The sequence below is a fragment of the Neolamprologus multifasciatus genome, chromosome 20 (assembly GCF_963576455.1).
Source record: "Neolamprologus multifasciatus chromosome 20, fNeoMul1.2, whole genome shotgun sequence".
Lineage (NCBI taxonomy): Eukaryota > Metazoa > Chordata > Actinopteri > Cichliformes > Cichlidae > Neolamprologus > Neolamprologus multifasciatus.
In genome coordinates, this window is record NC_140458.1 from 22742728 (window position 1) to 22767264 (window position 24537).

At 40.0% G+C, this 24537-nt stretch overlaps 1 protein-coding gene across 2 annotated transcripts; it reads left to right on the forward strand.

Annotated features, from left to right (window-relative positions):
* The first annotated feature begins 2699 nt into the window (after nt 1-2699).
* LOC146494944 (Krueppel-like factor 15) lies at nt 2700-18825 on the forward strand. 2 transcript variants are annotated; one of them, XM_085147018.1, is made up of 4 exons: nt 2750-2873; nt 3524-3632; nt 4675-6235; nt 12999-18825. In XM_085147018.1, the coding sequence occupies exons 3-4, from the start codon at nt 4761-4763 to the stop codon at nt 13174-13176; spliced, it is 1653 nt and encodes a 550-aa protein (XP_085003144.1). In that variant the 5' UTR covers nt 2750-2873; nt 3524-3632; nt 4675-4760; the 3' UTR covers nt 13177-18825. The 2 variants fall into 2 exon arrangements, with proteins under 2 accessions (XP_085003143.1, XP_085003144.1); XM_085147017.1 differs by lacking the exon at nt 3524-3632 and having other exon boundaries at nt 2700-2873.
* The last annotated feature ends 5712 nt before the right edge of the window (nt 18826-24537 follow it).

The following is a 24537-nucleotide window of genomic DNA, read 5'->3' on the forward strand; positions in this document are numbered from 1 at the left end:
GGGTGTTCTTTGATGGCAGCTTCTTCCAGCTCAGGGCACTTGCAAAATGTAAGAATGTTTTGTCGCCTGCTGCAGGAAAGTAATTCATGCATTTATTACACCAGGCTTGACTACTAGATTAGTCTGTATTTAGGTATCAGCCAGGCTCTGCTCTCTTGTTATCACCTTGTTCAGAATGCTGCAGCCCGACTCTTGACAGGCACAGGCAAACACAACCATATTACCCCGGTGTTGGCTCGTTTACATTGGCTTCCAGTACATTCTAGAATTGATTTTAAGATTTTATTGCTTGCTTTTAAGTCTCTAAATGGATTAGCTCTCTCTTACCTCTCTGATCTTTTAGCTAAACATACTCCAAACAGAACTCTAAGGTCAGCTGATAACTTTCTTCTGATTGTTCCTAAAAGCAGACTAAAACACAGAGGAGACTGGGCCTTTGCAATTGTTGCGCCTAAACCTCAGAACAGTTTGCCTCTTCAAATGAGGACCTCTCCAACACTCTGCATTTTTAAAACCCGCCGGAAGATGCATCTTTACTTGCTATAGCTTTTAATTGTGACGGAGTTGTTTAGCTTCTTGTCTTATCTTCTATTTGTGTGTTTGTTTATTTATTATTTACTTTTTCTCTTTGTACAGCACTTTGGTCAACCTGTGTTGTTTGCTTATAAATAAATAGATTGATTGGGTGATTGATTCATTGATTGGGCCCTGTGCTGCTGTACTATTTGAAGTAACAAAGGCAATAATAGCAGCGTTAGCAGAAGAAATACAGCAAAGACAAAGGTGTAGCATTAGCATCGCCAAGGAGTATTGAACCTTTATCCTCTCTATGGCCAGTGAGGAAAACTTCTCTGATAAATCTGCATTTATACAGAAGTCTATCAGCAAACAAGCTGACCACTCACTATCATCTCAGTCAACTTTTTTTATGGCTTTATGATCTAAATTGATCACTCCAACCTCATCTTTACCATTGTCTACCATTACTGGAGGCTGTAAAATTAGTAATGACATTAGCAATAAAAGCCTTCTTCTTATACGGGCTATCTGCTTCCATCTCATCCTGTTCCTAGCATCCTCTTCTATCTCACCAACCCTCTGTAGCCATGATATTAGTAATGAGAATAGCAGTCTATTGATGGTACGAGGTATAGTTTAGGTAGTAGCAATCATAATTATACTAGTTCCAATATTAGTAGTCATAGTAGCTTAAAAGCAGTGCTAGTTGTCACACTAGTAACAGCAGCAGTAATAATGGTTCAGATCAGTTCTATTCAGTTGTATTTATGTCGCACCAAATCACAACAGTAAAAACTCTACAATGATAATAATAATAATAATAATAATAATAATAATAATAATAATAAATATTAGTAACTGTAGTAGCATTAAAATAGCTGCTGAAATTATATTGAATTTTACAATGATTAACAGTATAAATGGTGTAAGACAATACAAATATTCTAGTAAAATGACAAACATATGATATTTATATGATGTCAGCCTAACTTTAATAATTGTACTGCACTGTATTGTTTCTAACGATTTCCTGCACTGAGACTGTATATGTAAATTAGCTCCATGGCAAACTCTAATTCAACAGTTATGTTGCACCTGGTGCCTGGGAAACAAACTACAACATTTAACTAAACAATAACAGTTTTGTACTAGAACAAAAAAACAGTGCCACGAGTGTCAGTAGCAGTTTCAGCAGTGGCACTGGAAGTGCTCAACGGGAGTCATGCACACAACGAACCTCCTCAGTGTGGCATTGTGTGTGTGTTTTTATACATCATAATAGCCAGTGACTGTGCTGCATGCAAGTACACACTGAAACACTTCTAATGTTTACAAGCAGGCTGAAAGTGGATCATTTATCCAAACACTGAACGGTAATCTAACCTACGCAGGCAAATCAAATTAGGCTGTAGCCAGTAAAGTTCCTTCAGCCCTGCGGAGGTGTTTATATGAGGTCTGCTCAGCTGGAGTGAAAGCAAAACTTCTCTTACTGATGTCATTAGGCAGCATGTAAACACGCTCACTTGCCTGCTCAATAGCTCCCTCATTCACTCAATCACTTGGCCACTTATCCAGACATGGTCATCTGTAAAAAGCGAAAATCTCAGCTTGCTTTCTAGGCAGCAGCTGCTGATGCTTTTCCCTTCAGGAAAATTGGGCTGTTACTTTTCAGCAGCTTTAATACTAATGTATGATTTATCATGTGTCAGCCTCAAACACAGTCTCTATGGTAATGTCGTGTAAAAGCTATTTATTTCTACACCATAAGTGATACAGGAAAGAAAATACATGCAGCACTGACTGAGAATATTATAGACACTTCTTGTTGCAGGTTTACAGTGAACACACATGGCACACTCGCTGGAAGGGCAATGGAAATATTACCAGTTGCCAAATGCAAATGAAGCACATCAACGCAATGTTGAAAATGACTTGCGCCTTCAATAGCCTCAAGAGCAGTTGCTAAGATATGAAAGTGATTTTATGATCGAGCCTCATTGGCACACATGTTCTCTCTTTCCTTTACTCACACCTTCTTTCCACTGACGCCAAGCCCTAAGGCCGGCCTCCCGTCATCGGAGGCCAATTACCGTGCGCCGAGCAGACGAGCCTTCGTGAGCCCTGATTTCACTGGTATAACATGCCGAACTTCGATCACGTGACGGTTAAACGAACCAACGACTACTCTAGAGAGAGAGAGGGAGAGAGATCTTGTGAGAGCTGTATGAGAGAGAGAGAGTGTGCGAAGACAGTGCGGTGGAGTTCTATTGCCATTACGCGCTATTACGCACGGACTTCCAGGAGAGAAGCGCTCAGCTTTAAAGGAGCGGGGTTCGGATTGCTTGCATATACAGGTGAGTGTGTAGGCGATTTGCTGTTTATATGTGACTGTGTGTCTTCTGTTTATCCGTGTGGTGTGCAGTGAAGCGTGGCTCTGATGAAAGACATGCATGCACGCAAAGCTGTTACCGGATGATACGTAGAAATATTTAGCGAATTGGCGCAGTATTACAAAAAAAGAAGTAATCCCGTGCCTGTGATTGGACAAGCTGTCAGCCTGCAGCGTTAAACATGCCGTGAATTCCGAATTAACCTCCACACCTAACTAAGCACGCAGCGTGGTTAAGAGCAGGAGAGCACCATGCTGTCAAAATTCTTGTTTGATGTTTAATGGCTGCAGGGTTACTCCAGGGCAGATCGTTTAGACGTGGCCAAACCTATCCCGAACTCTCTTCCAAACCCCTTTTTCTCCCCCCTCCCATAAGGTATCACGTAGAAGCAGCAGCTGCAGAACACCAGACCCTCAATGTCATATGATGTTACCTTATTCTAGCCTGAGATCATACATTAGATAAAAATTCATGTGTGTGTGTGTGTTTGTCTCTCTCTCTCTCTCTCTCTCTCTCTGTGTGTTTGCATAACAAAAACATTTTTTGCTTTATTTTTTTTTCTTAGGATCTCTGCACTTGAAAACTTTTTTTAATTTTTTTTTATTCTTTTACAGAAGAGGGCGCACTATCATTTTGTCTCTAGTCCCGTTTTCATGCAGCCTTTTGAGGTTTTAAAGGGGGATTTCATAGTTGCGTTTAATCATCATAAGCCACTCACTGCATGTAAGAAGATTTGTGTCTAGTGCGTTGTTGTTTTTTTTATCCATGTAAATGTAGATGTGGTGCATTGTTTTTCTGGCATAAAAATAGACACTAAATCCCTCACTCTTCCTGCATTGGCACTGATTGACTCCAAAACTGCAGAAAGCTTTTGGGCTCTAGCTTTACATTACACAGGAACTTATTCCTGCCCGTGGCCATCTCCCTGTACAACTCATCCACTTAACACACTGTATACTATAGCTACACCCTTTTGCACACGCTCTTCCTCTTATTCAGCTGTTTATCAATAAGTGACTTATATGTATATAAGTCATGTATATATTGTATATATTGCGTCTATTTCTTACTTAGTGCATTGTCTGCCTTGTTAATGTTTATACTGGAGCACTGTAACCAAAATAATTTCCCCTAGGGATCAATAAAGTATTCTGATTCTGATTTAATGTCGAATATCTGCCGTATTGAAAATCTTATTGATACAAAATTTCAATTGGTGTCCTCTTTGAGACAAAAGCTCTGCAAAGGACCACAGGTAGAAAAACACGTTTAATGACCATATGGCTTTAATGTTAGAAGAAACCGGAAACCCAAACTCCACATGGTCAACTTGAAGTCTGAACCAGCAGCTGCAGCATCCACGCTCCCGCACACATGCACAGTCTTTAAATTCCACTTCCTTCACACATGATTGACTTTCCTTTTGAAGTGCCATCAGCTGCAAACCTCTTGAACAGGCAGCAGGTAGAAACCACAAAGAATAGGAGATCATTCTCAGTCTGTTAGTGCTGGTTTACTTATTTTTTATTTTTTCTCGTTAAAAAATTAACCTGAGTTTGAGTTTCAAACAGACTCATAGACAGCATTGCTGTGTTTGTGTCACGCTGGACCTTTTTAGGATTAACCATCACCCAGGAACACAAGCCTGTTAAAAGTTCCATTTCATTAAAATTGAACACAGTCCGAGCAGCTGCCACTAGATGAGGATTTTGGAGAATCTCTTTCAATTTCATACCTAATAAACTGAATCATTTGTGTTTTGTAGGAACAAGAAACACGCTTGAACGTTCACAACAGCCCGATCTTCAGAGCAGAGTGAAGCAAAGCCAGCTGCCATTCATTCGCACAGGAATGGTTGATCACTTACCATTTGGTGAGGAGACCTTCCTGTATTACACCGGCTCCCCAAAGTCTGACTATAGCTGCCTCTATTGCCACACTAATGGTGGCATCATGGTGACTGACGCATGTACCTACCACCACCATCACCCGTACCAAGGAGTGACTCTCTCCTCCTCTCCTCGGCTCTCTGAGGACGACCTCAGTGACTCCTCCAGCCCTCGTTCATCCCTCTGCTCCAGTCCCGAGTCCTCGTCCCCGGTGTCACGACATGTCCTCGGCTCCAGCTACAAAAGCAGGAGCAGCAGGAGCAGTGGGAGCTGCAGCTCCTCGGGAGGAGAGAGTCAAGACAGCCTGCTAGACCTCCTGCTGTCTCAGGCCTCCCACACCACCTCATTAAGTTCTAACACCAGCAACAGCAGCAACACATCCTCTCTCTGCCTGTCCTCTCCACCTTCCTCCACATCTTCTTCTCCTATTGTTCCCATTTTACCTATGGGGCTGGCTTGGGAGCAACAGCTGAGTGTTCTGCAGCAGCAGGCCAAAGAGGATTCTTATGAGTTCCCAGTCTTCCTCGATGAGTTGCAGGATCCTGCGGCATTCCTGTTTCAGCCCACTCTAGAGGAGATTGAGGAGTTCCTAGAGGAAAACATGGTTGTGGCAGTGGAAAAAGAAGAGGAAAGGTGCGATGAGGTGATGTCCCCAACGTCAGAGGATGTAGATGCAGAAAATTCAAGGACATTAGCAGGAGAACTAGTGTCGCAGAACTCGGATCAAACTGTGCCTGTGGCTCATTCTCCACTCTCCTCCCACACAGAGACCAAACATGCACCATGTGCATCAGACATGGACAGCTCATCATCATCGGTAGATGCTAGCTGTGTAACTAGCTCTGCTACCAGCCATGCAGAAGGGATCAAACAGGAGGACTCTGGATCACTGCCTTCCTCATCCGAAAGTTCCAGCTCTGCTTCTCCTGTGCCTGTCATCCTACAAATCCAGCCTATACAGATCAAACAGGAACCAAACTCCAGTGCCATTTCAGAATCTGACACACAGAATCCTGAGAAATCCCAGTCCCAACAAACCCTGGCCCCAACTGACATCAAAATAGCTCAGCTCCTGGTTAACATTCAGGGGCAGACTTTTGCCTTAGTGCCTCAGCTGCTCTCTTCAGCTAACGTCGCGAGCTCAAGCAAAGCTGGGATCACCACTTCGTCCAAATTTGTCCGGATCGCGCCGGTGCCCATCGCAGCTAAACCGACAGGGCTTGTGGAAGGTGGGTTAGGTGGCAGTTTGGCTACAGGGGTGCTTTCTGGAGGTCAGAGGTACCAGAAGAATGCAGTCGCAGACCTTATTAAGATGCACAAGTGCTCTTTTCCTGGCTGTAATAAGATGTACTCCAAGAGCAGCCACCTTAAAGCCCATCTGAGGAGGCATACGGGGGAGAAGCCATTTGCCTGCACGTGGCCTGGCTGTGGATGGAGGTGAGTGGGACCAAATGTTTTTATAGTAAAGCTGGTATGACTTCAAATTAAGTCAAAAGCAAGCCAGCTTCACATGACACACATTCAATTGCTTTAGCCTCTTATAACATCCACCAGGCAACCAGCAACCCACCTAAGGTTAAGAGTAGGGAGTGAGTTAGGTCATGGTCCCCCCCTTTTAAAGAATTTTCATCTATTTGGATCACCCAAATGGAAAAGAAATCATGTAATGTCAAAATGAATGTATTAAAGTTCATTTGTAAAATTTCCTATTTAGCATGTGGTTACATGGTGGATACTAACAGGTTTAATGTTGCATATATATCCGTATCTACACAACAGAGATTACAATAACCAGGATTATCAACTTCCACTCTATAGGATACTTGAATACTGTGTACAGACTTTAATGAGGTACTACAGTGCTACACATTAATGTGTCATGTAATGAATAATACTCTATTGTCAGGTTAATACTGATAAGAAGTGATACTCTAGGAAATGTAATCCATCGAGTGCAGCAGCATTAAGCTGTCTTATTGTCCTTTTTGACTTCTGAAATATGCTAGAAGGGTTTTTTTTGCTTCTTGGAGGAAGAGCAAATTGTTCCACATCCTTTATCTGTCTTTGAGGCATCTTTGATGTCCCCACGTCATCTGAAAGAACCAAAGATATCATTTTACAAGAGAGTGAAAACTTTAACAAGGGTATAAATGTATGTTAAATGCACAGAGAGAGGATTCAGGAACCTCTGTTTGATTAGTTTATGGATGGGAGTGAACGGAGGAATGGGTCATCGTCAGGGAAGCTGCACTCAAGGCTTTTTTAGAAGGTTACAATTTGTTCTTTTCTACATGTTGGTTGTATCCCGGCTATCTGTGTGTTTTTCTACCATGGTAAAATTGCAGATTAGATAGAGTGCCTTTTGAAGCGGTCTGCATGCAGACTTTGTCCCCTGTTAGTTATTCCATTTGTTTGCTCACTGTCTGCAACCACTTTACTCCTGTTCTCACAGCAGAGCTTTAGTACAGAATCAAGTTTAAAGTTATCAGTGTAGGATACAAGGTAAAAGTCTAATTTGCTGCAAACTGAGTAGCTTTTCCATGTTTAAATCATGGACTAGATTTGAATAAGAAATCCTTACTTGAACTCTTTGATCATTGGTGCAGTGGTCATTTATTTCAGTTGTTGCCCAAGAGTGTGCATATAGAGCCTTATAGACATGTCCCTGTCTGTTTGTGTGTGTGTTTTTGTACATATGGACAAAGGCCAGCCTACATTAGGCCAAGCATTGGTAACGTTGAAATAACTGTGCTAAGGATTTGAAGTAAAGGGTAGATTTAAATTTAGGTTAAAGTTAGAGTGAAAAGGTTAATGTGTTTTTGTCATGGAGTGATATGTTGGATATGGTGGTCCAGCTCAGCAGTTGTCCAGTGCAAAGTTACACCTGCAATCAGCACACACTGTGAGGAGACTGTGCTACAACTATAGCCATTAAAAAAACATGTCAGACATTTTTTAACAACATTATGGATGGACATACATCCAGGTATTTCTATATCAAGTTATTGTGATCTGTCACTTGTTATGTATGTAATGATCTCTTTTTTTGGAGTCTAAGACATACTTTTTCCATGTTTTCCATGAGAAATAAAGTGCTATAGGCACTTGTCCTTTGGTAACCTTTATCATTCCATCAAGCTTGCTGATGAAGGACAGATGAGATGAGTGATACGACTCTCATGTCCTGGCTTTATAGGGAAGTTTTAAGGCATCCAGGGGAAACTTGATGAGGTCACTGGACCCGAGAACTCACTGGAAAGCAACAGTTACAGCTTGTGGATGTTAGGTTTCTGCTTTTTCCTCAGACCAAAGAGATGAGATCAAAAACACTTTTTATAAGTGAGCTTGAAAAGGCGCTCTTGGCTAGCTCTGCCCTCCTTTTCAAATTTTAATGCTAAGCTAAGCTAACTTCTGATCTGAAGCCCAAAATGAATTTGTATCGGAGCTTTGTTTTGCTGCATTGCTGTGTTATTGTTATCAGTGGCAGACATATGGACGTAATGCATGTAATCAGTTTGCAGATCACTTGAAACTGGGGATACCAACATGTTAGTTTTGTAGTTCAAGTAATTGGTTATTTAGTTACTCTTTACAATAATCAATGTGATGCTGTTAAAATTTCTTCACATTTCTGCTCCTTGTGACTAAAAAGAAAATCTCAGGAATGTTTCCAATCATACTGTTGATTCAGTGAGTGTGATCAGGTGCTAAGGAGCAGCTGAGTGCATGTTAAAGTAGGACATACAAGCTAAGCACTCACCACGACTATGCTAGTGGCAGTGAGGTCCACCGAAGAGGAGAGAGATGCAGGTGCTACAGCTCAGAAACCAGCTAGGTATTAGATGGAGTTCTCATTTCAGGGAAATTAATGAGCTTGTTATGTGGTGGAGAAAACTCTGCTGATTCTTATTTAAACTTTAGATCTTTTTGTTTGGATTATGAGTGTGTTTTGACAGTGTGGCAAGATTAACCATGTTTTTCGATTGGTCAGGTTTAATGGTGCACTCGCTTTCATTTATGACTGGATTTAATCTGTGTTGTCAGGAAATGCAAACACTGAGAACTACATGTTTCTTTAAGTGATCCTAAATGCTCTTTCAAAACTTCATCTCCATCGTCTTTACATGACAGCAGCAGCAATTTACTATATTATAAAGTTACCTCTTCCACACTCCTCTTCCTCTGAGTCAGGAAATGCTCCCTGTACCCTCTGTAACCTTAGAGTAGATCCATGTGTTGGCTCCTCTGAAGTAGACAGGAGAGGTATTTCATTGGCTGGATTTCCACATATAACTCAGTCAACATTATATTCCTTCCTTTGCCAAAACGGTTTTCCTTTTTAAAGCTTTTTGGAATTTTTTTCCCCTCTTGTGACCATCTGGTCACATGTAAACACTTAAATTAGCACATACATACAAGCAACACACGCACACACACCCATACACGCACACAAACATGGAGCATTTTCATCTCCGGCCTGCACTGAGGCTCTCATGTGAGGATTCTGTTGAGAATCTGAGCTGGAACCCAAAGTTTGCTGTAAAAACACTCCAGCGTGTGCGTGCTCGGCATCTGTCATCAGGGCTGTGGCTTGTTGTCTTTGTCAGCTGATGCATTCATCATTACAACAAAACAATGTTGGGTGGTGACGGGGCTGTCACAGTCAAACTTAGCCTCAGATTTGGACACTTAGAGCTCAAAAGAGAGACAAAGGGAAAGGAAGAGAGGGTGCTTAGTTTATGATCTATCACTCACGAAGGGTTGTTGATCTGGCGGGGACCACCGTGGATGGAAAGCTGCTGCTGTTCAGCTAGATAAAAAGATTAGATAAAAAGACTATTTTGCAAAAATCCTTCAGAAGAGTTTCTTGGCCTTTGTGTTGGTTAACATGTGGTAGGCATATCTATACCTATATATATATGCCAGCATCTGTGTTACTGTTTGTTACCGCCACACCTTTTAGGCTGTTTTCTTTGAATGCTGCTTTGGCAGAAGATCTAAGTTCAGGGACAAGTTAGAACAAGACCTGCGTGTGTTTCCCACAGGGCCCACGCTGTTATGTATACTATGTGTTGTGCAGCTCCACGCCAAGCTGCCCCAAGGACTTGAGGCGCAAAAGCCACAATCCTCAGTGAAAAGCACAAACTCACGTAATCAAGAAAATTGCCCCTAATCCCAACCTGTAGCACTTATGAACTTGCTGAACTCACTGAGCTTGAGGACACACTCTCTCTCTGTCCACAATCTGTGACATGTAAGGTGAGAAAAAGTGGCATTGCTAAAATTGTAGACAAAGAACTATAGCAAGAATGGGCATGAGGTGGCGAGAGAGAGAAGGTGGGGTGACAAAAGAGAACAGGCGTTATGCCAAAGAACATACATGTGAGGAGAGTGAGGTTATGTAATTGCATAACTCCTGCATGAATGTTCTCTTGAAAGATCTTTCTGGGTACAGTACATTATGTTATAGTTCTTATAGGCTCAGCCCAAATTTAGTCATAGAGTACACATGTATGGGTTCTACCGTGCCCAAGCTTGTAGCTGATATAGTAATGCTTTAGGGTTTAATGCTTGCATTCACATCATCCAGCAATTACCAAGAGTGTAGTCGCATAAAGAAGAGAACGTAAAGACATGGATCAGTATTTATTTCTGTTTACTTGACATATTCTTGAGGTACGGAGAACTAGGTTAAAAGAAAATCCCACTAATCCCTTCAACACAAAGGCAAAAGACTTCAGTAGACAGTCTATCACAAAATTAATGTTATTCAAGGCTCCAATAAGCCATAACTGTCTGTTAACAAAACTGAATGACTGTGTGAAATGTAAAGAGGTACATGGGGGTGTCAAATGAAAAGAAACCTGTCATAGAAGTTTCCATTGGCTCGTTATCCAAACTACAACTCAACTGTAGATGTGTAACAAACAGATGAGCTTGTTAGTTTTACAAAATGACATTTTATAACTGCATTCAGGGCTACAAAGAGATGAGCAAATCATCCCTAGCTGTAGTATATACTGTAGTAAACATTGTGTTTGTGTAAGAGAGCTAGAAAAACAACTTTCATTTGCCTCTTTTCTGTTGCTCAGTTAACTTTTCAAACAGCCTGCAACAAAAAGTGTTTTTCACACATTTGGAGAGCTTTGCAACTTGATATCAGTAACTGCGTTTTGTTTTACCTAAAGGTCCTTTGTAATATGGTTAGACAATAAGTGGTGAATGTCATAACTTTTAGTGTCAGTCCGATGTGCTGCTCCCAACAGAGCATAAAGCAAATAGTTATATGGTGCGGTTTTACTGAATACAGTCACAAAAAAGAAAGTACACCCCAGTATTCACTAGTGTGCACAAACACATTTAACAGCAATGTATGATAATGTGTGACTTCATCATTATTATTGTTACTGTGGGGGAATCTGGTCTGACTCTTCGTTGCTTCAGTTCATTGAGGTTTGCAGGCGTTCGTTCATGCACAGCTCTCTTAAGGTCAGCATGTCAGTCATGTTGAGATCCACACAGGACTGGGCCATTGTAGCACCTTGATTCTTTTCCTTTACAACAAAAGGATCATTGTCCTGATCCATGATCCAGTTTAGGCCACACTTTAGCTGTCAGACTGATGGCCTTACATTTGACTCTAGAATACTAGAAGTCCAAACCCCCGGCTCGGCAGTTGGTATGAGCTGTGTCTGCTGAAATGTTGTTTTTCTAGTTGTTTGGTTGCATTTTTTGCATTTTTTTTCCAGACACGGTGCTGTGCATTATGGCCTGACATCTCCACTGTGGTTTCATCTGTGCAAAGGAGATTGTTTCAAAAGTCTTGTGGTTTACTCAAATGCAGCTTTATAGAGAAAAGGCTTTCTCCTGGCAACCTTTCCAATTGTAGTGTCATGAAGTTTAACATTAAACATGCTAACCAAGGCCTGTAAAGTCTGAGCTGTAGCTTTTAGGCTTTTTGCAGGTACTCTGAGCACTGGATGATCTGACCTTGCAGTAAATTTGCTGGGAAGTCCATTCCTGGGAAGATTGGCACCTGTCCTGAATGTTTTCACTTGTGACCAGTCTTTCTCTTTTTAGAGTGGTAGGATTCAGATTGTTTGGAAAATGGCCACAAATGGCCAACACTTTCTAGATTCACTGGCAGCGACAGTTGCTTTTTTAAAGATCATGGTTAGCTAAAACATTTCTCGCTATTGTGTCACCTTGGCACCTGCCTCCTACTTACCATCTTAAAGCCTCTGAAAGCTGTAAGGGTGTACCTGCTCACGACAAACATGTTAGCTTTGCCACCTTTGAGCATATTGGCTCATTGTGTCTCACATAATAGCTATTATGGCTGCAGACTCTTTTGTTACACTGGGGACTGATTATCTGTACTTTCTGGAGTATTATATGAGATTATGTAGGACTTGCAATAGAGAAAGAGCTCCATATCAACAACATGAGTCGTCTTGATTTGTTTTAAGATTCTTGCTGTCTCAGATGCCACTGCTTAGCTTTGTAAGTTCTGTCATGTACCTTCTTTTTATGATTGGCCTATTAAAATGATGAATAGGCCAGTTGTGTAATACATGTCTACAGTGGAAATGGTTTGAAATAACTGTGAGTGACATCTTTACATCTCTGAATTATCACCTTCATGTCTACAGCCTGCCTCTGCTCCTGGAAATGTGCTAGAAAATCAATCTGTGTTGCAGATTGTTCAGATCTTAACAGCTTTACTAATATATACGGAACCAAATCAAGGTATAAAGGCACTGCTCTGTCATCCACTTAACCCTTCACTGGCTTGATACCCAAGCTGGCCGAAGCCAATAGAAACCACAGCAGAGCAGGCCAGGAATAGACTGGGTTTGGATTTACAGTGCTCATGTGTTAAGCTAAATATGGGATGGCTCCTTAACTTCAAGTCGCAGGGCAATACTCACACCTATCAGATTACCCTGAAATAAAAAAGGCTGGCATGGCTTTTATATTATTTGGCAGCTTAAAGCATGACTACATCAGTTTGTTTTTAGTTTGTTTTTAATATATATATATATAACAATAGCTGTGTACAAACAGATCACATTACTGATAGTAATAATAAAATAGAACATTTGGAAGCAATAATGGGGGATTATTATAGCCAAATGTTTTTAATTTACAGTAAAATTTGGTTAATTTGTTAACCACATGCTGGGTTTCCTTCCAACAGATTTTCTCGATCGGATGAGCTATCCCGACACCGCCGCTCCCACTCAGGAGTGAAACCATACCAGTGTATAGTCTGTGAGAAGAAGTTTGCTCGCAGTGATCACCTGTCGAAACACCTCAAAGTCCACCGCTTTCCACGAAGCAGCAGGACAGGACGCTCTGCAAATGGACCCCTCTGACCCTGCTCTGGCAGCCTGACAGATATGAGGGAAGGGGAGGGAATGTGAGGAAAGACAGAGGAGGGTGGTGGGGTGATAGTCCAGATGCCCTTTAAAGGAGTTTGCGCCAGACTCCTTTTTGCCCAAGTGTGTTTATGTTCAAATACGTGTGCGTGACGTACACTCATGGTACTGTGATAATTTATTGGGTGACGAGGAAAAGACTGTAACGAACTAAAACAGAAAACTGTTACTTGACAAAGCACCCTCATAGGTGGAATAAGCTTCTTGTATATTACAACTTTATTCTCAGATATTTTAGCTAACCTAATTTGGAGAAAGATCTGCTATTTTTTACATGTTGGGGTGTGTGTTATTGCTATGTTCAATCAAAAGCCTTATATCAATAAAAGGTATAACACTGGTGGGTTGGCTACTATTTAAAACTAGGGATGCTATAGCGACTAATTTGCTAGTTGTTTAAACAAGAATCAAGTTAGCTGACTTGTCTAAAAGGTAGAAAACAATGAAAACTTAATGGACGAGGTTAAACATTAGCTGTATCTAAGAGCTATGTGAAACTTTCAATCGCGTTCCTCCGTGATCAGATTGCATTTTAAATGTCTCTGACATGTGTGGAACTTTGAGCTGTATGTAATGTTGCACACAGATACAATGATTAGTTTGCCATTAGCTTGCATGCTAGCACAGGTGACATACAACCATTCATTTTCTGCGTCAAAATACTGCTGAACCAAGCTGGTTAGTGGTAATCTGCTTACTTTCCATCTTGCTACCAGGTGTACCAGTCTGTGTAACTGACTAGTATTTCTGGTGCTGACTAGCAATAGCAGTAGGATTTAAACATCTAGTTGACTAGTCACATGCATCCCTGTTTAAAACCTCCACTTTTTATACTCTTCCTGGAGCCAAATGTTTTGAAAAGTAATACTAGCAAAAACTTACTGCTTAATGGCTTGAATTTCATTTGTTGCACGGCAACAAGAGCTTACTGGGCATACTATTAGGAAGTAATGGGGACTATTAAGGTCTTGGTTTAATTCTTTCTCAGTAGATAAAAATATACACCAACATTCCATTAGCTTTGAATAAGTCTCTTTGTTGCCTTAGAGTCTGTTACGACCTCAAACACAAGAACAAAGCTCAAGTTGATGTTGAATTACTGCTCACCAACAAATATCATGTAATTTGCACTGATACACATGACATTTTTGGTTGTCTGCCCATACTGAGAATTCTGAGAATTTTGTGTTATCTTACTGCGGTCTGACTCTTTTTGATTCATCTTGTCAAAAAATTACTTATCGTAATAATTGTAAATTTAACAGCCTTTATTGGATCAAAGCTGTTGACCCTAAAGCCAAGCTTTAAAACTCTGTCTTTGTTCAGCTCATGAAATGTCACAACTTCTGTTTAATGATTTTGTTATACCATATCAGTTATTACTTAATGTGACTTTCTTTACTTTATGTCACTGCTGTCATATGATACAAGATGGTAAATCTGCTGGCATCAATGTGAATCTTTTGTCTTGCCCCAGATTTTTTGAACATCTAAAATTAAATGAAATCGTTACCTGTCAAATTGAGTTTGTCTATTTGGTAGCCAGTTATTAAGGCTAGCACCAAGGACACCAAAGTAAAAAGATTAAAGATAAGCTATGTTGTTTTTGCTAAAGAACTGGCCAATGTTGTCACATGTTGCAATGACAGGATCACAGTACATATGAAAATTATAAATACCTTCTATCGTTTATCATAGTGCATAGCGTAAATGATGTACAATTACAAAACAGTAACTAGCATTATAAAATGTTAGCTAACATCAGCTAGTGTTAGCTAACTTGTATTAGCTAATAGTGACCAACTGCAACAGAGGAAAAATACCCAAGTACGTATTGCATTTTAAAAATCAGTGCTTTATCACTGAAGACTTAATTTGTAAGAGAATAAATTGTTAATTAATTAATGTATGAAATATTTTGGATTTTGCTTAAAGAGGCATCAAATAGATATTGTCCCACTTTTCTCCACAGATTAAAACTAAAAGAGCTCAGTTAACTTTCCATTGAGAGTGGAAAATTAGTGTCATTGCAACATCAAATGCCACATCTAAAGGGAAATCTTCATGAGTTTTCTTACTTTGGTTGTGCCCAAACATGAATTTACAGCACATCTTTCAGAATATATACCATTTTCAAAAGCGTTCAAGAAACACTATTGCTGGTCTTGAACATATCAATTGTTCTAAAAGAGGTATTGTACTGTAAGGAAGCAGTGACTGTTACGCTTTTTTTTCCATATCTCACTTAACTGAGTAGATTGCTTTAATCTCTTATTCTGAATTTCCTTTCAATTAAACCAAATATCATAGGAGGAGCTCAGAAGAAATTTCTGTGCCATAAAGTTGAGAATTATTTGACAAAATTTACAGATTTGAAACAGATTTAAAATACGGTTTTAAGAAAGACTTTTGTGGTTTTAGAAATTGATGATTTGCTGAAACCTGCAGTGATTGTCAAACCCTTTTTAGTCTTTGGTTTGCCACCAGTGACGCTATATAAAGGAAGTATGTAAACTCAGTCAGCCATTCCTTCCATGCAATTAGAAGAAACACTTTTCTGAAAGGGTGTCGTACGAGATCCTGTGAATGTATGTACATACTTTATATTCATCTAAAAGAGAATTGAAATATTCTTCTAGTGATTTCTGTGATTGTGAAAGATTTTTAAAACTGTAAAGAAAGTGTACATAACATGATAATTCAAATATATTGTTTTAAAATTAGTTAACTTAGTGTTTGTGAGGTCTGTACACAACACATACAATAGACTTATTACATGTTTCATGATGCATTCTTTGTAAGAAGTCAAAAAAATGCATGTCAGCAACAGTTTATTTACATGCACTTGGTTTAACATTGAAAATAAAACAAATTGAAATTACACCTGAGTTGGAAATAAAATTGTCCATGTGTTATGAAACACTGAAGTCATTTTGAGATGTGTTCTGTACATACCTTCAACAAAAAGCTAAAAATGTTATTTTTTGATTTTGTTCTACAATGTAAAACATTTACAATAAAAAAACAAACAAACACGACTTGTTTTTACTGTTTAAACAGCCAATAAGTGTTTCATTAGATTTTTTTAATATTTCTTTCCTGATGTTTTTGCTGAGAGACGTTCAGTCACATGATACAGTAAATATTTCAGATTTGGGCCACATTATTTGAGAATGACTAAATGAAATTATTTCTGACTGCATGTGTGCATTTATTTTTAAGTGCTTTTAAGAGTAAAGAGTAAAAAGTGTTGACGCTATCAATATCTATAGTTGTTGTTTAGTTATAAGATTGATATAGTCTCTAGCTAAGGTTTGCTTATGCCATCTAATATTAGCTGTAAGTGATTGGCTTTACCAAACCTAGGCTTGCTGACTTGAGTAAATTAATTAATTAATTAAATGTTACTGTAGTAAATTACTACTACAATGTCAGAATACAGCAAGATAACTACTTCTAATAGATAGAGCATAATAGAACAATTAAGCATGAGTTAGATTTACAAGAGTGTATAAGTAATCATATTTAAATGGACAATGTGCCCAAGAATACTGAAGCGCCCCAGGAATCAAACTACCAATTAATATATAACCTGGTCTTCCTCCTAGGCTACAGTTAACCCTGTCAAATATATCTCATACTTAAAAAGGACAAAGTGTTGCATATTAACAGAAATATTCTGTATATATTGGACAGAGCTTGAAAACTCAGTCAAACATGTCTGGCTCTGAACAAATGCACAAAACCACATACATCCAAAAATAGCCAGTGCCCTATATTTGTCTCATACTTTGTTGTGCACATTTCTGTACAATGGTTACACAACAGTACTGATTTATAGAACTTAGATCAACTGTTTTGGTTCAAAATCATTGCTGTCTTCATTTTCTGGTTTTACTAACAACAGGTGATTCACATATAAAAACCTGTGCTAATGTGCCCAAAACCAAATGATAGGTACAGACAGCGAGCTAAGTGTTAAATAAGTGTGAAGTATCTAGCAACTACAAAGCTAATAATTTACAGCGTTATGTTTGCCAAAGTCCATATAAATAAGCAACAGATCGTATGTAACAGATGTATGCATTTTATTTTTTATGCAGATGTGATCTTTACATTCTTTATTTGATTAAGGTGCTTAAGATGCATTTTTGCATCACTAATGTTTTGACACAAATACATTTGACTGACAGTTTCTGGCCATTAATCACCATTTCAGCAATGTAAAATTTGACTACTTTTGACTGGAGTTATTATGTGTGTGAAATGAGATTTTGTCCCGCCGGCCTCACTGGTTAATCAATCAATCAATCAATCAAGGCTTTATTCGCCCCGTGCAGATTGCCCTGCAGTGAAATAGGACACCCCCCCCCCCCCCCCCCCGACCTTACACACACAACACAGACATCACATGGGGATACAGGTCGGAGATCGGTAGCGTTACAGAAAACAAACACTGAAATATACACTACAATGGGAAAGTACAAGAGGAAAAAAAGAGACCTCTACTCATGCTGGGCTCCTGGGAGGACAGCATGAGAACAGGAAACAAAAAAACTCCTCTACACAAAAAAGCACATAAATGTCCACAGCACAACATTATGGAACACGTGACAAGCCACAGGGTCGGGTGGGGGGTAAGGAGTAATCCGAAGCAAACACAGCAGCCATCCTGCCCAGCGCTACCATCCCAGCGCGGGCTCAGACCCGCCGTGTTCCCAGGAGGGAACAAGCATCGAAGGCGTTTGGAAAGGGAAGGGGGATTAGTGTGTGCATATCAGTGTATATGTATGTGTGTGCGTGTCCAGAGTTCAGCTGAGACAGTGTCCTTCGCCCTGCTAAGCTAAGTAAACAGTCTTCCAGCCAACCCAGGTGGCCTTGCATGAAATGGGAAGGAACAGACTCAACACAGTCGTTATCAGGGTGTTTTTGTTCAGCTCCAGCCTTTGCGACCGCAGCTGGCGCCGAAAGGGTATCTGCATGAAGTGATGGTGCTTTTTACTTTAGTGCGAACAGCTCATATGAATTTCAAAGCAGTTCTAACAGTCCAACACTGGTCTCTCAATCTCCAGTTGGAGAGCCGTGAGCTTCTCCATGATGTTATCAAACTTGCGCTCTGTGATGCTGTCATTCTTGTGCTCAAAGAGCAGATTCGGAGAACTCACGACCACAGTGATCCTCCCCAAGATGTCATCCAATTTGCGCTCAGAGATGTTATTCCGAGCGAGCCCTTCCGAGATGTAATCCACATTGCGCTCAGAGGTCTTATTCTGAGTATTCACAGCAACCGTAGCCTCTCCAAGAGCTTATCCGTGCTGCACTCAATGAGCCCATTTTGAGAAACTCACGCCTCTTCCCATCGTTTCAATCCCAGCGGGCAGCCTTGTGGGGGTTTGAACAGCCAGTTCCGCTTTCTTAATTCTTCGATAAGTAAGGGCCAAGCCAGCTCCGATTAGCAAGAACCCTGTTACCATGGTTCCGAATAGGTAGATATCTTCAGCACTCAGGCTCACCCAAGCACAAACTTCTCGTTGAGAAAGGGGTGTCAATTGTATTTAGGGACCAGTTGATCAAATCCATAATTCCTCTTTTAGGTTTTAGAGAACAGACTGTGAGAGAGTGTTCCAGGGAAAAGTAATACAAAAAACATGAGACTAGACAAGGACATAAGAGGCTAAGCAGGGAAGCTAAGGGAGAGGAGGAGAGGAGAAAGGTGCGACCGCCTTCGTCAAGAGCAAGAGCAGTTATGGTTATGGTTATCTATATCAAATTAGCAGGGTAATGTCATTATAAAATGTGTTCTGTTTACACCTTTTTGCTCAGAAACATTGTTGAGCTGCTGTGAAGCTCAAATATTATACTCTATTTTCTTTTTTCTTTTTTTTTTACCTCTGTACACGTCTCTCCCTTACTGTCTGGAAAGTGCGAGACTGCTACAAGTCTTTTTTGTTTTCAAAAGTCAAAATAGAATCCCACATAGCCAGGATAAAATTCACAAACTTTTAATGACATGCCTTAACATCGTTTCAAGTGCTATATAAGGGTAACTTATTCACATATATAGTTTATAGACATGTTTTTTAACCACATGTAGCTCAGAAAGAGAGATCCAAGAAAGAAAAAAAAGAGAAGCTTCCCGGAAAGTTGCGTAAAAAAACTAAAGCTGGGAGACGTGAGGTATGTCAGTTTAAGATTTGTACCACATGGCAAATTTACATGGAAATTATACCCCCATCCACTGCTGTTATAGCCAGAGCCTTTCCTTTACTCCCTATGTTAAAAGATTTTGAATTTTATTAATATTCAACTGTGATAATCGCCTATGTTTAGCTTATTTGAATTTTGTAGTAATGCCTGTACATAGCGTGTCAGCAAATTCTTTAGCTGGAACAAAGTGATCACATGAGGAAGTTCCTAACACCCTACCACATAACCCCCCCTGTTTTTCACAACACTTTAAAGAATAGATGTTTTCTGGCATGTTTGCTGAGTCACTGTGTAAAAGCGGAGATATAGGTGCTAAAAAAAAGGTAGCAAAACAAGCTGTGTCTGTGTCGTGTCTGTTCTAGATATAGATCGTGTTGATTTATGAGCTAGCGCAGTCTCTGAGGCATTCTGGGATGCAGCAGGAGGATTTAATTCAACACATCTGGAGCTGAACTAGACCCTGGCTGCTCGTCTGAGATTTAGCACTGAGGCTCCTTTTTCTGTTGATGGCTCCAACATTTTTCTGAAAGAAGAGAAAAAAATTGAAGGTTAGGTAAGTTACTGCATGTCAGGTATACTGAACCATATACAGCTAAGGCTGATTGCTTTAAAATGTTACTCTGAGCATGTAACTAAAGAAAAAGATGAACACAGTGTATAGTATTAAACAAGCAGAATAAAAACACACAACTGCACTTGATCGTGGACTCTGAGAATTTGGATTTCTTACATTTACAGCTGAATGTAGCTTTCTTCAAGGGTTCCCCATTATTAACTCATTTTAGACACAAAGCTCAGAGCTCAGATGAGCAAAGGAAGGAACATAAACTGTCTAGGAGTGAGTTTACAAAAAAAGCAGACCGGGCAGTCAGTGAAGATGACCAAGGCTCATCCCATATGAAATCAATCAAATGTGAAAAATATTTCCACATGATTCCTCTCAGCATAAGCTTTTAAGCGCAATAAATTTACTACAGCTAATTTGAAAGAATACTAATGAAAATCCATTAATAAAAGAACATTTGCCTAGGTAAAGACCCTCAAATATTCTAAATTATATGAGTCCACATGTGTGAGTTGAAATTTTGTGCTTTTTCATTCTTTGTTTCCCACAGGACTTAGCCACATGAAAATTTCAGGGCTGAAAAACAAATTTAAGCACAATTTCTAAAGAGCAACAGGAATGCGGCCTTGTGGTTGAGTCCCTTTCATAAAACCTTATAGCCCAGATTAACCCTTTGAACCTCAGACCGCCTTTAGGTTTCCATTTCCTTCAATTACAGGCTTATGCATGTCATATATTGTTATTATCAGCACAAGCTGGACTACTTGGAAATTCATATTTTAGTTTTCCAGCTGCTATCAATATGCAGATGAGATGCTCTGAGTAAAGTCAACAAACGTACAAATAAATTATTCACAGATTGGCTCACTGCATTTTCCATTATGGTACTTTCATTTGTGATTCATGTGTACAGTTAGCACCATATACGCAACATGTGTAGTCTCTGAGTTAGCTGAGGGGCACACATTAGCTACTTCCACTCTAACTACACTTGATGTCGCATGATCTGAATGAGTGTCCTCCCTATGGCTGGTGTGGTTTGTTTATTGGGCTGTTCTGGTCCAGTACAGCAGACAATTGGTAGTCAGCTCATATAGTGGTCTGGTATAGTCTGTGGGCAAGCTAGTCCATGTACTCAGTCCATTAAATTATTTCCACTTTGCTATCTGTTAGTTTGCACATTCAGCACCCCCATCTTCCACTCAGTCATGCACTGCATCCAGTGCCGATCATGCAGACCGACATGTCCCCTATGTTTCATTATATGTCACTTTTAATAAATTACATGTGTTTACAGTAAATTTCCTGCAAGGGCACATTCCTCGATCCAGATTATGGAAAAATAACATGACAACAACAGCTGTGTGCTCTTATTGACATCACACAGAGCCAACAGTAGAAAAACTGTTTGACTCATAAGGGTTGCTTGTACATAGTTGACCTGATTTTTTTAACCTTTGGCCATGTTTAATGAATTGGACATGCATAAACCATTGGAACAATATTTATGTGGTAGCAAATAAAATAATATTGTCTTAAATATGTCAGTCAAATCTACATTGTTGACCTTTTGCAAATTATTACAGCTTAGTTTACAGTGAAATGTTTATCACTGGTGTTGGAACTGGTTTGGCGATCATTTGTTTTGGTGACATCTTTGTTACTGGGACACCTTTTGGCATGGGCCATGCGGCAGTGCATTATTGGGCACGTCCCAAATAGAAAGAGATTCAAACTAAACCACAAGTAAAGATTAAATAGTGCCTCTGGATGGTTTAAGTCTGCAGTCCCCAACCTTTTTTGTGCCACGGGCCGGTTTATGTCTGACCAGCCTTTAAGGTGTCACGGATAAGTACAACAAAATACCAACAAGTACCAAAAAAAAAGATGATTTATTCATAACACACGGGAAAAGACACAGGGAAACTGAGTTAATGATAAAGCGATTTAAAAAAAAACCCCTGAAAACCATAAATTTCACACCCGAGCTTCAACTCTCACAGCCTGGTACGAAATGGGTCTTTGGCCCGGGGGTTGGGGACCACTGGTTTAAGTGATCAGCTGACTTAGAACAATGGTTTACACTCATCCTAATACTGAATATGTGGCTGGTGCATCTGGTTGCTGAATACTCAGCTATCTCTGTTTAGACAGTGTAAAAACCCAACCAGGAGACCTGACACAACAGCCAATATTTCACTAGCATCCATCACGGCCTGAGACGCACAACTGTAATAACCAACCACCAACCAAATGCTGCTGCTAGGTTTCTCACAGGCACCTGAAAAGGAGATCATATTACATCTTTTAGCTTCTCCTCATTGGTTGCCAGTGAGGCTTAGAATTAAAGTGGATCCTCCTGTTTGGTGTTGCTCCTTCTTACATCTCTAATGTCTTACACCCCTACTTGGCTTCCAAGTCAGCTGATCGGAGTCTTTTGACTGTGCCCCACTCTAGATTTATACTCAGAGGAGACGTGAATTCTCTGTCACCGTCCTCACAGTCTAACTTGCTCCCTCTATTGAGTTTTCTTTTTTTTAAACTAGACTTAAAATTAGCTTTTATCTGATCTATTCTTTTGTTTACTGTTATCGATTCTGTCTTCTGAACAGCACCTTTATCATAGTGAGTTGTTTTTAAATGCACTTTATAAATACATTTCAGTTGAGTTGAGTTAAATTGTACATGCTAAGCCCGATTTATGGTCCAGCAGAGGTAGCGTATCCGGTGCCCGGTCCTGCAGAGAGTTCTGTTGCCAGATAGCTTCAGTGTTCCAAGTATGTAGTACAACCAGTTTTTAAGCCACTCTTGCAAGTGTTTTTGGTCAGTTAGGCAGTTGGATCTAAATACTGATAGCATCAATACAGATGGTGGTACTGGCATCAGATCAGCACTAGCACTATAGTTCCCCTAAGTTCGGTATGTAGCTCACTGAATTGTGTTAAAGAATGCTTCTGGAAATGGTTTTTAGTCTTTATGTTGAATATTACCTCTATTTTATTGACCCAAAATGCTTTAGAGATCCAGGCACTCCAAAAGCAAAAACCCAAAATACATGGAAAGCTGAAAGGTGTGTTTTGGTGTGTTAGCTAATTATTGTGGAATGTGATCACAATACAGTAGTGGTCATCTAAATGTGTTTAAAATGTGAACTCTGCTGTCACTCCCTGTTCTATTGTGGCCCACTTGCCAACCAATCAGCAGATGCTTACATCATCCACATGCAGCAATGGGAAGTCAGGATCTTGGAGGACTCGATGGGAGCAAGTCTGGTGTCAGTGAAAACTCCTCTCCCAGATCTCTGTCCGACCGTAATTGTGTCTGCAGACGGACACGTTTGCCTGATCATAAATCCTTCATTAGCTGTAACAGTAGCTTGGGACGGAATCATGGCTTTGTATTCTGCCCCCTAGTGGATGGAAATTGATGCTGCATTAATGTCTAATAAATCTTTTACATTTATATTTTTAATAATTGAAGTAAGGATGAAAATGTAATAATAACTTAGCATTGTGTTACATTTTTTGGTAAGCATCAGTTGATTAAAACAAAGAATATTTTATAGTATAAATGCATTTATCAAAAAAAAAAGTTGCCAGCGATGCGTGTTTGTGTCACACTGTCTCATCATGTTGAGGGAGCTTGTGAAATAGATACTGTACACACATCTGAAGGTCAGAGGCAAGTTACCCCACAGCAAACTACAGCCCATGTGCTGATTTGACATGTGGGATCAAATGATAACTGTTATGCAACTGTGTACGACTCTGCCAAGTTCAGGCCCAGTGTGTGGACTAAATAAAACACTAATAAAGAGCAGCACGTGTCACATGCATGCTGCAATATCAGTGAAATCTGATTCTCATCAAACTGTACATGTCTTCATTCATGGCAACAGTGGAGACTCACGTGCAGGTTGCGTTTCTTAGTGTCCTGGTGCATTTATTTAAGAGCCTTTAGAAGTTGTGTTAACTTTCTCTTGACTTCCTGATCACGGTGAATTATTGTGTTTGTGTTGGATCTTTTTGATCATGTAGAACATTCTTTGTGCTGCAGCTGTCCAGTTTGGAACAAATTATTTCTCCACACCCTTACTCCTCATTTCCTTGACAGTAGTATGCTCAAAACTGCAGCTTTGCATGCGATGTTACACATATTTAGTCATGCTGAAGTGCTAGTATGGTGCTATATCAGTCAGTCCAACACTTTGATCCAAACTGAAGCATATCAACAATTTTTGAATGGTTTAATGGAAAGTCATGGTCCGGCCAACTCATTTTTGATGTAAATCCAATAATTATCTAATGGCTCAGTCACAGTAGAGAAAAAAATAGGATAGTAATCAGTGGTTGCTCACTGATTGTGCTGAATTGTTTTGCTGTTGGAGACCGCAAATAGCTGTGTCACCTGACAGCCTCTTTCAATCACAAGGCGGTTGCACAGGTTGCCTGGTGGAAGGCATCCTCTCTGCAAACAGTTGGGGTTTGACTCAGACTGCTCGCAGTTGGAATGGCACTGATGAGGGA